The sequence below is a fragment of the Pagrus pagrus genome (assembly GCF_965226575.1).
Source record: "Pagrus pagrus genome assembly, chromosome: 18".
NCBI lineage: Eukaryota > Metazoa > Chordata > Actinopteri > Spariformes > Sparidae > Pagrus > Pagrus pagrus.
This window is the reverse complement of record NC_140202.1, coordinates 16,321,232-16,338,069: the sequence shown is the minus strand read 5'-3', so window position 1 is coordinate 16,338,069 and position 16,838 is coordinate 16,321,232. Positions and strand designations below refer to the sequence as shown.

Here is a 16,838-nt window from a genome sequence, read left to right as displayed (position 1 = left end):
ATCTCCGCTGCCATCAAGCAACATTGCTTAATGAGGGATGGCGCTCTGCTGACGATTACTTAAAGGCACATCAGCATATAACATTTCCTGCAGAACATTTTACATAAAATTGGATGCAGATTTTCACATAGATGCTCCGGCTTCACGCGCAGGATTTGATACAGATTCAACTTGGTGACAATACGAACAGTGCAAATGCGTAATTACGAAGCTGGATGTACCTGCTCATGTGTCACAGTAACCAAACAAAGCCCTCCCCCACCCTGCCTGGCAGATGTCCCTTTCCTGGCCCTGCACACTCCTGACTGCCTGTCTGCCTCCAATACGCCCCCATCTCAATCTCCCCGCAGCTTTTCCGCCTTCCTCCCGCTCTCCTGCCTGGGGTTCAGGCCTCAGCATCCACCTGATTGCTCAATCTATCTTTATCTCCTGTGTTGAAGCCTACGTCAGAGGGTAAATTGAATATACTAAGAGCTGTCTGTTGGTGTCTATATTTAATAAAGTGCACTGATGAGGTGCTGATTTATTGCCGGGCAGTATTCACACTCTATTACAAGGAGATTACGCAGCTTGAGTGGGATCAGGCTGGCAACACAGTAAGTAGATTTCACAATTTAATGGCAAAGAGAAAACAGGAGCCCGGAGGGGGCTGGAGGAGGGTGGGCTGATGGGTGGGTGGGTGGGTGATTATGGTGGAGGGCTGAGCTGACACAAACACGACAACATACAAGAGGCGCGATCTCTTTTTAACATCGCCGCCTCCATGCTAACAACCAACACGCCAGGCGGTTGTCTGTCAAACGCGGAGCTGATGAGCTGGAATCCAATAAAGCACAGATGATGAATATTCCCAAAACACCAGTAATGAATAGAACAATGCAAACAAGATCATTTCATCAGATTAATCTGGTCTGAATTTAACACGTTAAGATGCAATCACACACAAGGAGGATGTTTATCTTTTTTCTAAAGTCATCTTAAAAAATCTAAATTAATTTAAGGCGAAAACACAACCTCTGAATGCTGTTTAAATATTTTACATTCTGGGGTTGACATGCCAGAGCAGAAATATGTTTTATTGTGTAGGGGTAAAGCAGATGCAGCAGCAGCAGCAGCAGAGAGTCAATGTTTGCTTGGCCCTTTAGCCTTCTGAGAATTCCCAGCTGAAAACATTCAGGCCCGGGAAGCTGGGATGGGAGCTGACAAACACCAAACAACGAGCACCTCTTGTATAAGCAGCATGCATGGCCTTTTTTACATACGAGCACATGACATTCCCACCGCGGGTGGGAAAGGATGTGGGGTGGCATGAGGCCATGGGGTTACGCTGTTATCCTGAAGACGTCAGTGATGTCAAGGTGGTAAACAGGTTTGAGTGTACTGAAGCTGTCGGTAAACTTAGTTCCTCCCTAAACCTGTTGGACTGAGCGAAATGCAGCTTTTAACGGGATGGAAGGGGGCCAGAGAGGTGGACAGTGGACTGCTATGTGTGTCAAAGGTTGTTAGCACCTTAGGAGCAACAAGCCATCTGTCAGCATCCCCCTAACACTGCTCCTAATGACCCTACCCCCCCGCAGGCAACAGCCGCGTTTGACTCTGCTTCACGTGCTATTTGGAGCCGTGACACTAGTGTCCGAAAGCTCCGCAGTGATTATCAATTAATCAAAGGCAGATTCAGAGTGAGGGCAAGGCTGCAGTTTGACAATTCAAACCTGTGAAAAGGCTTTTGATATGTGACACCAGCCTTCAATATCTTCCTCATTAAACTCAGGTAACAAGTTCACCTGATCTGATTGATTTTTATTTCATCTAAAAAAACGCTGTAAAATCCGAAAAGCACTTCATGTGTGCAAACCGAACTTTCATGGTGTGCTAAATAGAGCCGGGATGACAAAGTTGACATTGGACCCTGTAAGGCAAAGATACCATCTACACTAATGACAGGGCTTTGATATCCTCCAATCGCCCTCCAATTAAAACTCAATAGGGCCACTCGACTCCACATTATGCCACTTTTGAAACGCGTTTTCAAATGTTAGCTGAGAATAGGGGAAATTAAAAATCAATTGGGAGAAGGTAAGTGCCAATTTTCGTGACACTTAAATTGTTACATTTGGACTTCGGTTATTGGCCCATCTGTCAATGGCCTAATCAATGTGGTCTACTTCATAATGAACTGTTAATCTTTTTAATTCCATTGCCTAAGGCTGCAAAAATCTATCAGAATGCAATCAGCAGTTTTTTTTCCCCCTGTTCCTTTCTTGTCCCGCAGCGGATGGAGGGAGAAATATTGTAGGAGCCGAGCATGGTAGGCTGCCCTGGGGTACCGTTGTTGCACGGAGTGTTAGTGCATGGAGTCTCGCTCAACCAGTGAACCGTCTCTGATCAGGTTCAGCCATGTACAACTCAATTATGCAGCCATTTCATGGCCAGAGGACACCCACTGTCCTAATACAGACACCACCAAAGGGACGGACACAGACCAAGCAGTCAGCTGAAGTGGAAGTCTTTATCCTGTCAAATTTTCTTTTTAATCTAGGGCTGGGCGATATGGTCTTAAAATAATACTGCGGTATTTTTAGGTTAAAGAGTGATACACGATATATATATCTGGATATTTTGAAATCTCCTCAAAATGAAATATTCAGGATATTTCTGACAAAAAAACAAAAGGAATGTAAATAAAAGGGTGATTATTGGTAGTTTCATTTTGATAAATAATCATCAGTAATGTGGATGGAATGAGTGTTAGAACAAGTAAAACCATCTGGTAAGTTGAGAAAACTACATCACTTTACTTGAATGCAGCCCTTTAAAACCAGGAAAAGACGTATCACAACATAACGATATTGCCTCGTATCACGTAATGATATAATGTCAGTATATTGCGCAGGCCTAAAAAGATTAAAATAGGCCTGGGCTTAGAAAAGATTTTACAACAATTCAAAAATGACCAAATATACAACAAAAGCACAAGTGTGAATAGTATCTACAGAGACAGATCTGAATAATCTACTTAAAGTCTACCGTCTCGCAGGTGCAGCACATTTTTATCGCATTCATTCAGTTCCAGGTACTTGTCACAGTTGGATCAGACTGACATGGCTTACTGCCTCAGGTTTTGGGTTAAATGATCATTATCGACACATTTGGAATGACGAAAGTCCTCTGCCGCAATCTGTGGGGGCAAATCCCATTAACATTATGAATCTATCCACTGTACAATACGTGTTAGTATAATCTGATTAACAGGGGTTCAACACGATGACACACAAAATCCGAGCTGGAGTGTGCAGATATTAAAGTGATGATGCACTCCAGGATACAAAGTTAAAACCTACAACAAAATGGTGTGATGATGATGACGAGTATGATTCATGGGGTTAGTGTGTGGACTCCTGTATTAACAACACCTGCTCCAGCTTACTCAGTGGCCTCAGATGACCTGTGAAGTATTCTGTATTTTTCCACAGTAAAAGATAAAAAAAGATGACAGACTCTTTCTGCTGTATCTGTACACATGTGCGTCTCAGTGAGCGATGCCTCCAGCAGCCAGCACGGGAATGTTGACGCTTTTTTTTTACCGCGTGCGTCCGCGACGCCGGTGTAATTTTTGGGTCACAACGATGAGAGTGTGTTATCGGGTCAGTTGTGATCCAGTCCTGACTAAGCTCCTTGTTAAACTCTCAGTGTGCTGACCACGCAGGGCCTGTGGGGAGTGATCCAAACAGTTTAGACGCGTAAGGGGCCGGGGCTGAGGCCAGGGGCTGAGAGCATATCCATCTCTAATCTCCTTACTATCAGATCTGTACCTGATTAATACCCCTCCTTCTGAGAAGTACTCTAATACCTTTTCAGAACAAAATGCACCTGGCCGAGGTCAGGTGGAGTCCACGTCACGGAAAATAAATGAACCTTCTGAATCTATGAATTAGGCCAGGACTGTATCTTCTGATTAACTGATTTGACGCAAAGCCTGTACTTGTATCCATGTATGTGTGTATGAGAGAGGCAGACTGTGAGAGTTCGTCAGTGCTGTAGTGATGTCGCACATTTCCTGCATGCTGACAGCTCCGTGCCTGTCCAAGTTATGCTGATGAGAAGAAGAGGTTATGGAGGTGCCGCTGAGGGACACATTCATTTAGTTTGTTTCCCCCCCTCCATGCCTACAGCACTGTAATGTTATAGAGTTATGGGGGTCACGCTCAAGATCAAGGAGAATCTGCTTCGGTTGCAAAAAAAAGAGCGGCTAAACAATGTGTTCTCTGTCAAAATCAGAAGGAAAACTCTTGAAGGAAGCAAAATCTCTGCTGACGTGAGGTGCTGTATCCTTAATTCAACAGCCTCTTATAACCTAACACCTCGTCTATCAGAATGCCTATGGGGCGCGGAAGAAACATGATTATGCCCATCAATAATTCAATGTATGTGTGCTTGTGTGCATTCGTGTGTGCATATATGTGGTTGTCTGTGTGCGATATGATGTCTTGTTGGATTGGGCAGGGTCCCAACTTTGTTCTAAATCTCCCTGGTGATTACAACATACATTGGCATCGGCTCAGTGTCCCCCTCTCCATTCAATGCCGGGGTTTTAGATGCACTCTATTGATTTGTTCCTTGCAGAGCTTTGTCCATTTTGCACCCCCTCCATCCTGCACACACCCCGAGGCTGGATGAGCTGCTGTCATTAATTATCTACGTTTGTGTGCGCGAGTGTGTGGACAGGAGAAAAATGCCTTTAAAAAAAAAAAGGAGAAAGGAAGCAAAAATAATTTGTTTTATACCTGGGATGTGTTTGGCCCAGCCGATGATGACCACCAGCTCGCGGTCAGCCAGGTCGCACAACGTGGTCAGAGCCTTGATGTCACTCTCCGGCATGGTGGGGTCAGGCATGGCATAGATCTTCTCCGGCTCCGCCACCAACAGGTGAGACACTATCTTTGTGACTGAGGATAGAGGAGGAAGGAGGGGTGAGGTGGTGTCAAAGCGAAGCAGAGGTCAAAGGTCGTAACACTGCAACGCTCGGCGAGGCACAAAGATGCACCGGCGCTGATAAACATCGGTGAAATTGTAACACATGGTAGAGGGGTGGTCTCGCTTTCTTTCTCGTCCCATTATGCAAATTAATGGATGGAGCTTGAATTTGTATGAGTGAAACAGAGGCACTGAAAGCTCTTGTCCCTACAGAATGCATGTGAGTGGAGTGAAATGTATATCTGAGAATGTGAGTGTCCTCTAGCACTCTGTCGTCGTTTACTATTGGTCATCTGCTCATAGACTTATCAGACCCATATTTCAGCACAGACCAGAACAATAGCTGACCTATATACCTGACCAGTGAACTGTCAACAGTTCCAACATGGGAGATGCAGTTTTACCAGTTTCACCTGCATGTTGGCAGAGGAGCGAGACAATGGGTTAGTGATGGAGCAGTACTCACGAGGCTTTTTGGTGGGAGGGGGGAGCGTCAAGCCCAGGTACGGGTTGTTTTCTGCATCCAACCTCCGCTTGTACTTCTGTCTGCCCCCTCGCACGCGGTCCAGACGAACCCCTGGGTTAAAAAACGACAGGAGGGGACATGAGATGAAGAAGGGTATTTTTTCTAGACCAGATTTTAAGGGATATCAAATACATGAAAATAACAAACTCAAAAAAGATACACGCAATAAATCCTCAATCCATTACACTAGAAATGTGGGGCGATGATCAGAAATAACATACTCTGTATAAGATCATGTGTGAAAGTGGTCGTTTGAGTGTAAATGTGAGGATTTGCTGCTTTTTGGTCATTTATGATAGTGAATGTGTTTGGGTTATAGACTGATGGTTGGATAAAAGAAACAATTTAAAGATGTCACTTTGATCTCTGTGAAATTATGATATCCAATTTTCACAATTTTTTTTGACAATGTACCGTTAATCATGAAAATAATCTGGATTAATTGATAATGAAAATAATCATTAGTTGCAGCTCTATATGTAAGCATTTTAAAAAGTCTGCAGAGTGGCATACGAGTGTGTGAGCATGCACTCCTGTGTGTGTGTGTGTGTGTGTGTGTGTGTGTGTGTGTGTGTGTGTGTGCGGATGTGTCAGAGGCACGGCTGCCTTCCCATATGTGGTCCATGCCTGGCTGGTCTACTGTGACACAGCTGAGCCCAGAGCAGGTCTAAACATATGAATATTTAACGCGGGGTCAATGATCTCACAGACTGGCCCTCTAATTATTTAGCTTTTGGGGTTGAGGCAGACTGCATACTAATTAGCTGCCAGCTACATGCCTCTTTGCTTGTGTGTGTGAGCTCAGGTGTGTGCTCTTCGGTATCGAGAAAAAGAACAAGCGGAGACAACAGTCCCGCACACACTGTACAAAACATCCGCTGTCATACTGCAGATAGATAACTAGGTATTGCTTTCCCATAAAAGACCCTTATTTCACCCCTCTTTCACTGGAGTAGCACTGAGGCCTTATCACCCCCAGCCACAGCTAGGGGGCCAGGTTGCACACTGATACTGTAAATGTCAAGCCGGCCTCATCATAACATAAGTTATTTATTATCTCATTATTTGATAAGAATGTTTCCATTTGGATGTCTTTTCTATTCTATTAATTTTCAACATAGTTAAAATATTTCATCTACGGTGTTCTATTTATTTGATACCAGCAGGCAGGTATTTGGTTATTTAATGCAATTGTATGCAAACATTTATATCCTGCATTCCTCATATTTGTCCGGGCATGTCACTGCGACCGTACAGCCTAAATATCCCTGATATCTTAATCCTGTCAAGAGGGAGAATCCCTTCAATTTAACTTATATGCATAATGTAACCCCCACCAAACAAATTTAATATTAAAGGGCGGATGAGAAAAGGCTCAATGAAATGCTTGCGGTGGAGGAGGAGTTAATTTGTCAGCCGCCCGCGTCCTCTGGGCGAACGACACCCGCAGCCAGAGCACTTCCTTGATGATTTCATCACTTTATAACAGGGAGGACGGTGTCAAACCTGGGCATTGTGTGGCCACTGCAAATGAGCCTAATACAATTTGCCCATCAGCGAGTGCTCTTGGAGGGGATGAGTTTGGATGTGTCCCATGCGCGGTGATTGGAGGTCGCTCGGTGAACGGAGAGGGGCGAGAGCAAAATCAGATGATGTAAGGTAGAAGCGGTGGCCTTCATTTAACAAAGAGGAATTCAACAGGGGATTTATGCAAAATATAATATGCCTGATTTTCACCTCTTATCTGACATGGCTGAAGCCCCTTATCCCTCACATCTGAGGAGGAAGGGTCCAGTAAACTGTATCATCATGTAAATGTAGAATAGAGATTTCTTCTACTTATATAAATGATTTGATTCCCTAGAAACACAAATCTGATTAGGATTGTCTTTCAATTTCCTGACACTGACAACCCACTAACCTAATTACCCCCAATTCCCAACAGAGCCTCATCCTTCCCAGCAAGCACCAGGGAATCATCTGACGGCAACTACCTCTGCTTTACACACACGCACGCACGCACACACCATGACAATTTCATTTTTATGAGCAACATAAAAAGAAATATTTTTTTTCTGTGAAGGCGTCTTGAGAATAGTCTTCATACACGTCTACTTAAAAACTTTCTTCCACTTCGGCTCAGATGGTAGCGTTTCTACTGTAGGGATGGAAAATTCCTCTCATTGTCAAACGTGATGTCACCCCTTTCTACGGTTTCTTCCGGCTCTCCCTATGAGCTCGGCCGCTGCCAGGTGGCTGCGTCTCTGCCGGTTGAGTCATGTGGCTGTGTCAGCCAGTGTAAAGCCAGCGACGAAGGTAAGATGGGTGCCTCTTTTAATTAGAACAGTCCTGGCCATAATTAACAGATGCTGACAGGAATTAAAGCTTGGCACTAACCTGTCTCATTTTACTGTCCAGATACAGGCAGAGAGGAAGAGAGAGTGATTAAGAGCAGCTAGACGGATTCATTCACTCATGCTGCCTGTCGGGCACCGTGGCCAGGACTTTATAGGGGCCTTTGTGAGGTTCAAATGTCCCTTTGGTGGCACCCGAAGCTTTAAGTGGTCTGACTCTGATCGCTCTGTTGTGCTGCCTCCAAAGTAAACAGTAGGTGTGTTATAAATGTGTGAAGAGAGTTGAGTACCACCTCATCCAAAGTCATCTCGCTGTTTTATGGCTCACTACACAGTGCAGCGAGGGTAGCAGCGGGTGAGCTCGGGTATCATCTCTTCAAAGCAGGGTGCAGGGGGAGAGGGCTTTTGGCCAAGGCGGCTGGCATTTGTGCACGGATTAGCGCAGGGCCTCAGGGTGGGGGCTGGGGCCAGCTGACCTAGGGCTCTTCTTTCTCTCCAAAAACAATAATAATCCCCTTCAGAGCACACTCCTACAAAAGGGCCTGTCTTCACTCACTTTGTGTGGCCGGCCATGGTTGGGGCCCTTATTTTGAGTCTCTCACCTGTTCTGGGTGTCTCTCCCTGGGGAAAGTGTCAGGATGTCTGGGATGGTTGGCAATGCCAAGGGGGGCTTAGGCGGACCCTATTTTAGCTGGGAAAATCAGAAGGCCACATGGCAAGGCATGGTGAACCTTGCCTTTCAAGGAAGCCGCCCCGCTAAACTGCCGTCAGCACTATTTCAAAGGGCCCCTGTTGCCAGCTTTGCATACTTGTAAGTGTGTTGCAGCATTTTTAATCGCAAATGGTGATGAGCGAGGGTAGCGGAAAAATTGTCACGCATCGCCCCCCACACGTATGCTGACCCCAGGAGCTGCCATGCTGACACCCTCGTCACATTTACAGGTTAGCTACACTATTCCTTGTGAGCTGACATTCTTTTACGATTGGTTGATTACGATCAAATAAATTAGCAACCATTTTGATAATAGATCAATCGGTTTGAGTATTTCTTAAGAAAATCTTCTTAATAGGAGATTTTTTTCTGTTTCTTTACTTTTCAAGCACAGTAAACTGAATATTTTGGGGTTGTGGACAAAACGAGACATTTGAGGATGTCATCTTGAGCTTTGAGAAACACTCTTTGACGCTACTTTTTTTTAAAAGTAAACTATTTTAAGACCAAACAACTAATAGATAAATTGAGAAAATAATGGACAGATTAATCGACAATGACAATAATCGTTAGTTAGAGACCAAATGGTACTGAAACTAAACTTCAGACTGACTAAATGACAGAATTTGTAATGTTTGACTTTACTACTGCCAATTCTGCATCTTTGAAGCAGACTGTATACGTCCTACTGACATGGACGGCCTGCCAGACATTTACATGTCTGGTATTTCAGGGGTCATGCATATGAATGAAGTGTGGTTTATGTGTATGTTCTCTATGTGACAATGACGGGGGCTATTGTGGGATGTGGTTGTTCTTTGCATGCCAGTCTGCTGAACAACGAGCGGTGTATTGTATATCAGCGCAGACATACTTTGCTCCTTTGTTCAGCAAACGTTGGTGACCTTAGCGCTGTTCTCTTACAATAAGACGAGACACTTTCTACTTTTACACAATGCACTGTTACACAGCAAGGACAATGGAACAAAAAACTATCGTCTTTGTCATTCAATGCTGCTGATGTGTACATCAAAACATTTTTGTCATTTCAACAGATGAAAAGCATTCTTCTGCGGGAATCTGCGGGTCACCGAGCGAGCGGGATAGGAAGTCCGTGTAGATAGAGAGAGAGACTGCCACTGAATGATGTCAATGTAATCTCTCAATAGTATCTTGTCTTCTCTCCTGCTCTAAGCTCTGATCCGTTTTCATTGATCAGAGGAAAAACCTGTTGCCCCTGACATTTGATTCTTCTATTGATCACTTCCTCCTTTATACAGTCAACGGAAAGTACAGCGACTCAACACGGGGTTTAGGCAGGTCTCCTGTAATCAGACTGCTGATCTCCAAAGACCATTTTCCTGAGACGAATGGTCAGACTGCAGCTTTTGTGCCTGCTCAGTACTGATATCCTGTGAATTTTAGTATTCAGAGTATAAATATCTACCTCTAATTTCCTCAGAAGATGCCTAATATTGTTATTGTTTCAGAGACAGAGACGGATTTAATCTTCTGATTCATTGGGGGGCAGCACTGTACTTTGTAGGAGCTGTAAAGTTATAATTAGGTGATTTTCCATTGAGACACAATGTGACCTTTCTGCGGTAATGAAAGTAAGTGGCAGCCTCAGTCACATGAGCGGTGGCCATCTCTACACCAGCATGGCGTTGAGCCGACGGCTTCATAGAGCTTACAGTGGACACAGACCATGTGTCTCTCTTTCCATTTCGTCTTGGTGACACTTTAAAGTGCCGGACCACAAGGAAGAGCTTACGCTATAAATGCACTTCCTGTCTCTCAGTTAATCATGACGAATGCTGAATAATCTTGACGGTGACAGATGTAAGTTATTTGAGAGAGATCTATGAAACGCAAGACTTCAATAAGGCGGTGACAATAGTTGCGGTGTGGTGACGACAGCCGCTGAGTAAAAAGAAGGGTCATTCTTATTCTGGGAATGTGCTGAACACACAAAAGTGTGCATTAGAACCTCAGGCTTAGCCAAAGTCTGCATATTTGAGTTTTACACTCTTTCTACTCCTGACCTGACACTGGTCATTCATTTATAGCCACAGCTACATATTTTTGTAGTCTCTTATTCTCCAAGATGATATATTGGCATAAATTTTTCATCAGATAGTAATGCGATTACTCTGTCTTTCTGGCACTGAGGTTTTATCTGGCTGCATGCAGTCCAGGGGATTCTGTTACTGTGTGGAGATCCATACGGGCTATGACTCTGGCTTCAGGTGGCAACTGGATATATATGCATCCATAAATCCCACTATCCAATGAATAGTGGGAGGAATAATGGTGGCTATATATATTTATTGTACAGAGTTTGACGAAGGACCTAAAAGTGGAAGTTTTCAAAGAATTCCATTTATCAGAGCTTCTTCCTGGCAGAGTATTTATACCACTGTATAACCATAAGGGACAATCATACTTTGCACAACACAAGTGCTACCTGACCCATACTCATCAGCACTTGAGGAAAACACGTTTCCTCAGAGTCCCTGAGCTGCTCCCAGAGGAGGCTTGAATAAATATAACACCGCCACTTCACCCCCAAGCCACATATCTTTCATTATTCATTTTGTCTGGAGCAACCAACAAGTGAGAAAGAGAGCGGCAGGTGAGAACGCATCCACTAATGCAATGGGGTAAAGGGAGAAGGGATAGGTGTCTCCCCCCGGAAGAGCAGCCAAGCCTCTGGGTCTCAGGGGGCTGAGTCAGTGGCCAAAGGGAGGGGGGTAGAAACCCGGCCAGACAAATCCATCGGAAGCATGTTTAATTGTCACTGAATTCCCTGCTGGCGTGACTTTAAAAAAAACCATCCACAGGAAGAGAGCTGAGATGTTCGGAAAACATTTAGTGGATCAATATGCCGGGGAGAGCTGAGACTGTGCCGAGTGTGTGCTCAGGGACCTGGCCTGAGCCTTTCCAGGCGGAATACTGTTACATTTCTATTACTCAGACGGCAGGATCAACCTATTCAGCATATTTCTGTCCCCAGCTCAACTGCACATTATTTACTGCTGTGTAGCGAGGGGGAGGACAGGGGGGCTGGGAACTGTTGTCTAGGGCCGACCAGTTGGACTGTAAGCATCTCTTACTCTGGGCTGGTAGATGAAAAATACTGAAGCAGTCTGGGACTTCAGTATGAGAACCAGTGTGTGATGCTATAATAATTTTCTATCAGATCAATGGCACTTTCTTTATTTTTAGAATGTTATATGAAAGTTTTAAACAAAAAATACGTACAGTGTGTGATTCTGAGGGTGTAAGAATAATAAAAAAATTCTCTTACTCTTCTTACCTTCTTTGAGCATCCCCACTTTGAGGCATTTCATGAAGCGACAAGCCTGACATGATTTGCGTCTCCGTTTTGTGATCTCGCACTCGTTTGTGGCGGGACAGCTGTATTCTATGTTACCTGAGGAGAAGAAGAATGAGAGCAGGTTATCAATGACCAAACCAGATTCATTATAATTCAAAACAAAATGTTTGTGGAGATATTCAAATATTGGGTAGAATATGAGGAGGAAGTATCTGTTATTGTGATATGAGACTATTTATCATCTTTGATTTTGGATATCATTATATTGTGGTGTAACATAAGTGTCGTCTTTTCCTGGTTTTAAAGGCTGCAGTACAGTAAAGAGATCACATTTTCTGAACTTACCAGACTACCATTATTCTGGCCCTACAATATCTGCAGGTATTTGGGAAAAAAAGGTTGTGATATTTGATGTTGTCACCCAGTCCTAGCGTTTTCAAAGTGCTTTTGAAGAGATTTCAAAACATGACATACATATACAGTATATTGTGTATCGTGGCCATATATTGAGCCCTAGGTGGAAGCATGTCACAGGCCCTAAAGAGAAACGAATGGTAAATTGGGTGCTGCCTCTGATACAGTGTGTACTCTGTGCTATCAGATGGTCTATAATAAATCATCTTTTGCCATCCAGGCATGGGCACTTGTTAATCACATGGATTCCTATAGAATCCATTTCTGTAGTGTGCAGGTGGTTCAGGTGTTCCCCCGCGAGAAACAGAACCTTCCAGCACTAGGGGCCACGGCAGGAGGAGAGGCTGGGGTAAGAGGTAAAGAGTGAGGGTGTGGGGTGGAGGTAAAGCTACAGTAGTCCTTGAGGAACCATCGGTAGACGCCACCCTGGTCCAACACTAAATTGGCCTCATTAATTCTGCGCGTGTCCCCTCCGGGCCCCGGGCGCAGGCCGTGTCCCCCTGTGCTCAGAGGGGCCTGCCACTGCCTCAATAGCAGGCTAGAGAGCCAGACATGCTGCCCCTGACCACTTTACATAATACTCCCGCAGACCCAAACCTGTTGTTACCACTGTTGCCATTGTTGACTATTTACATAGTGTACAGGCAAGAGGCCTTATGCATTATTCAGCCGCAGCGTCTGATTCCAGGACGGAGCAATGAAAAAGAGTTTCACTGCTGCACAATAAAAGAGCCGGTTCTGCTCTACTCTAGCATTAGCAAAAGAAAGGGCAGGATATGTGAGGCAATTCCTCCGCTTCTGTCTGATTCCCTACATTTTACTGTATTCCGGGGGTTTTCAATAAAGGGTTTCAATATAATGGTCACTGCAGCCTAGGAATTTGAATCATGCTCGTTTTGAGCGGGCTTTCAGCTTTAAAGCTTTTGACATTGATATTTTTCTAAACTTTTCTTTTAACCTCGGGTTTATGTTATAGTATGTCAGTACAGTGAAATAAAATGGAGAGTAGTAAAAAGAATTTAATCATTAGAATTACCTCAATATTTTTCCCTCATCCACTAAAATACATGTAAGTACGCAATATATCAGCAAATGCTCTTTGTTGAAACTACTACGTACACACATACTGCGCAGAACCGCCTTTAACAGATGATGTATTTTAACAGACACATTAGGATTGCATCCCAACATCCTGTAGCTGCTCCACAGCGCTGACCCTCACTCTTGCACATTTCTGTACAGAGAAACAGAAAGCTGTGTAATATTCCACTGGCGTTCCTCCACTAGCCCTCCAACATCCTTTGACAACTTATGCAATTATGTTAACATTATTGGACAGATCAAGTGGAGGGTCCCAAGATGTTATAAATAATTAGAAATTCCTCCTTATATCTGGGTTAGAAATCATTATGCTAATTTTCCTCATCTCTTTGGGATTGGGGTAAATAAAGGTGTGAGGAAAGCGGCTGATGAGCTCTGATTGTCTTTCCCTCTGTCTGTTTTCTCTGTTGTCATAGCAGAAACAGACCATAATAATCCTATCCATTTCCCATATGCTGGGAGGAGGCAATCAGTGCCACGCTGCGCTGGAATCAATTCATAGAGGTCTTTTTGGTTTGCGTTCCCATTATACACTAACCAATCAGCAAATTTCAGGGATGTAAAATACTAAATACATTAAAAAATCTGATCAAATCTTTGTTCACTTCATTATATCCTTACAAAAACACAACATATTCCCACATGTGCACGCTCTGTTGCAGGTTTGCTTGCACGGCGCAACCCGCCACAGTTGACCCTGTGTGTCCCCGAGGACGCTTTGTTTATAGGGGTATTTTTCTCCTCCTCCCCTCCCTCTCCTTTCTGAGGGGACACGTGCACAAACCACACCTGGTGGCTAACTAAGAGAGTTAGCCCTTTGATCACACACCCCAGAAACAAAAACAAACACACGCTCACACACTGCCCTGTCCACCTGTCCTGTCAAGCCCTCTGTGCGTCTGATGTTCTGTCAGAGGGGGCTTCTCTCAGCTCAATGCGGAGAGAGGGGCGGATTAACTAATTCTTCATCCCTACATTTGGTTTATATTTAGGAGAGGAAGGGGTTTTAGCATCAGTATAAATATAATAAGTCCCTATTCAAAACAGGACTCATTAGAGAGGACCTAATATTGAAGGCACAATCCGTCATACAAGTGTGAACAAAAGCTCCAGCATCGAAAAATTAAAACACAATATTGGAACTTGCTCCCAAATTGATTTTAGGTCTTTTGTTCAGTCATTATCATATCAAACACTTAATTTATAGTTTTTGAAAAATTAGGGATGCACGATATTTATTATCCTGATAAATTATTGGCCTGCTAGTGGAACATTTCTATAATCGGATTAATCTTAATTTTTGGTAACTAGATTGTGTTTTGAACAAACTTGCAATTGTTGAATTCATGTTTATGCTTTAAGCCGTTTTACTTTGAAAAGAAGAGGCACTATAACTTTAAGATGATTAATGTCTTTATGTGTCTAAATTATATTGTTGGACAAAACAACATTAAGTAAGTAAAGGCACCATTACTTTACCCTGAACACTATTAAACAAAGTGTCACGTAAGTTGATTCTAGTAACGGTAGATTCAACATTGACTCAAAAGGGCGCATCTATTAAATATTTTACAGTAAGCTTGTCATTCAGAAATGATGCCTGGAAATCCTGGCCTGTAGAGTAATAGTACGGCCACTTACACTTTCAGAGATGAAGCATGCTGGCGGGAACCCCTTTAACCCGCGGGCCATGCTCGGGTTTATCTGTCTTTAGAGAGGTTATGGTATGGTTACCAATAACATTACAGAGTGAAGGGAGAAGAAAAAGATTTCCCTCCTTCTTCTCTTGATAAGTATCTGTCTCAATCTATTTTATGGCTTTTCAGGACCCATGCCAGGGCACAGAGGGGAAAGTCAGGTCTTGTAAGTAAATTACAGTAAAATGGCAGGTATTTCTCATCAAAATCTAAACTGACTTTTACAGGCTTACTGTCAAGGTCTATTACTTCATATAAAAGGGGGGCACTGAGTTCAGTTGGTTTTCAAGCAATTTTACACTTGGGTTCAAAATGGGAAGAAAACACGGTTCAATAAGAGATTTATGTTTTTGATTGGTGGGGCACGTGAGGTGCAGGAATGGGGGGGTGATTAGGAAGCAATGAGAACAGGGGTATTTCTGGGATGGATGGAGATCCAGGTTGACATTAATTCGGGCCTGGCCTTGACTAATGTAACTATCTCCACGTAGGAGTTCAAGGGGCTTTTCACTGGATGAATAGGTGACAGAAGATGGATTTTCCATCCGCTTTTGTTGAAAAGGTAAGGGCATCAGCTGAAGAAGAGGGGGTCAGAGTGGGAAGTGAACCGAAGATGGTGTGGTACTCAGTGAATAAATGTCTGAATTTTTGTCAAAATATCTTAAAGACAACTACATTTAAAGATTATAAACTATTACATTTAAAAACAACTACAAATTTCCTATCGAGAATTAGCTGCTGTATCACAAGATAATACGCAAGGTGAGCACAAGGTGATAAAGAAACTGTCATGTACATGGTTAACATTAACTTAGCATGTTGTTTGCCCTAAGTGCTATAGAACAATGTGATAAAGCGCTGGAAAAGACAGCTCCTTTGTTTTCCTCTCATTAGAGAGGGCCGTCTCACACTCCACCCTTGACTGCCTCGTTATTCCTTTAATTAATCAGTTCTCATCAACGGCACCCTCTCATTCTTTCAAGGGCTCTACATCCCGCTATTTACTGCTTCCATTTTCCTCCAGCGATCCTGCATGTGTTTCTTTTATCATTTCAGAAGGATTTCACCTCCCCCAAAAAGTCCCTATGTCCTCCCTGCCTTCTCTGCCTGGGACCCCTGTCTGATTATTATGCCATTAAGCCTCTCCTCCTCTCCTCTGAAAGAGCAGCAGGGTCCCTCTCCAATCTAAAGAAGTCCTGGGTTTTTTTCCCCTCCTTTCCCTGAAATTACCCGGCGACGCGTGCCTGAGTTTCTAATTGGCATGCCCGTCCCTGGAGACGGCCCCCTCCCTTCTTCCTAATGAAAAGCCTCGGCCTTAATTACACTTTCCAAACGCTGATTGTTATTGACAAAACTCCTGTGGCTCGGACAAACGACGGCAGATTAGCTCCATTACAGGCAGCCCTCCAAGAAGAGAAAGAGAGGGATTTCAAATCGACAATGCAAAGTGAGGGGGGAAAAAAGAGGGGCTTTCAATTTTTTTTTTTCTCCATGTACCTTTCTCTTAATTGTTTGGGCCATTGCTCCACTTAAGACGTCTCTTTCTTCCCCGATGCCTCTTTTCTGTTGCATTGTGTTGCCGTCAGTGTACTTTTAGCGAGGGGACAAAAGCCCAGTTATGTTACTTGGGAGAAAATGTTCATCTTTTGTCAATAGACAGGATTGCTGATGGCAGCATGGGTAAACAGGAGGATTTGGCCTAATGCTTTTGTTTGCCTGC

At 43.7% G+C, this 16,838-nt stretch overlaps 1 protein-coding gene across 6 annotated transcripts in view; it reads right to left on the bottom strand.

Annotated features, from left to right (window-relative positions):
* Positions 1-16,838, bottom strand: part of esrrb (estrogen-related receptor beta) — a 47,589-nt gene that overhangs the window by 11,605 nt on the left and 19,146 nt on the right. For 4 of the 6 annotated variants that reach the window (XM_084380711.1, XM_084380713.1, XM_084380716.1 and 1 more), the window contains 3 exons: positions 11,877-12,002; positions 5,441-5,551; positions 4,785-4,946 (listed from right to left, as the gene is read on the bottom strand). In XM_084380711.1, the coding sequence (XP_084236837.1) occupies positions 4,785-4,946; positions 5,441-5,551; positions 11,877-12,002 (399 nt within the window). The remainder of the gene's footprint in view (positions 1-4,784; positions 4,947-5,440; positions 5,552-11,876; positions 12,003-16,838) is intronic. The other 2 variants (XM_084380714.1, XM_084380712.1) reach the window with 1 other exon arrangement.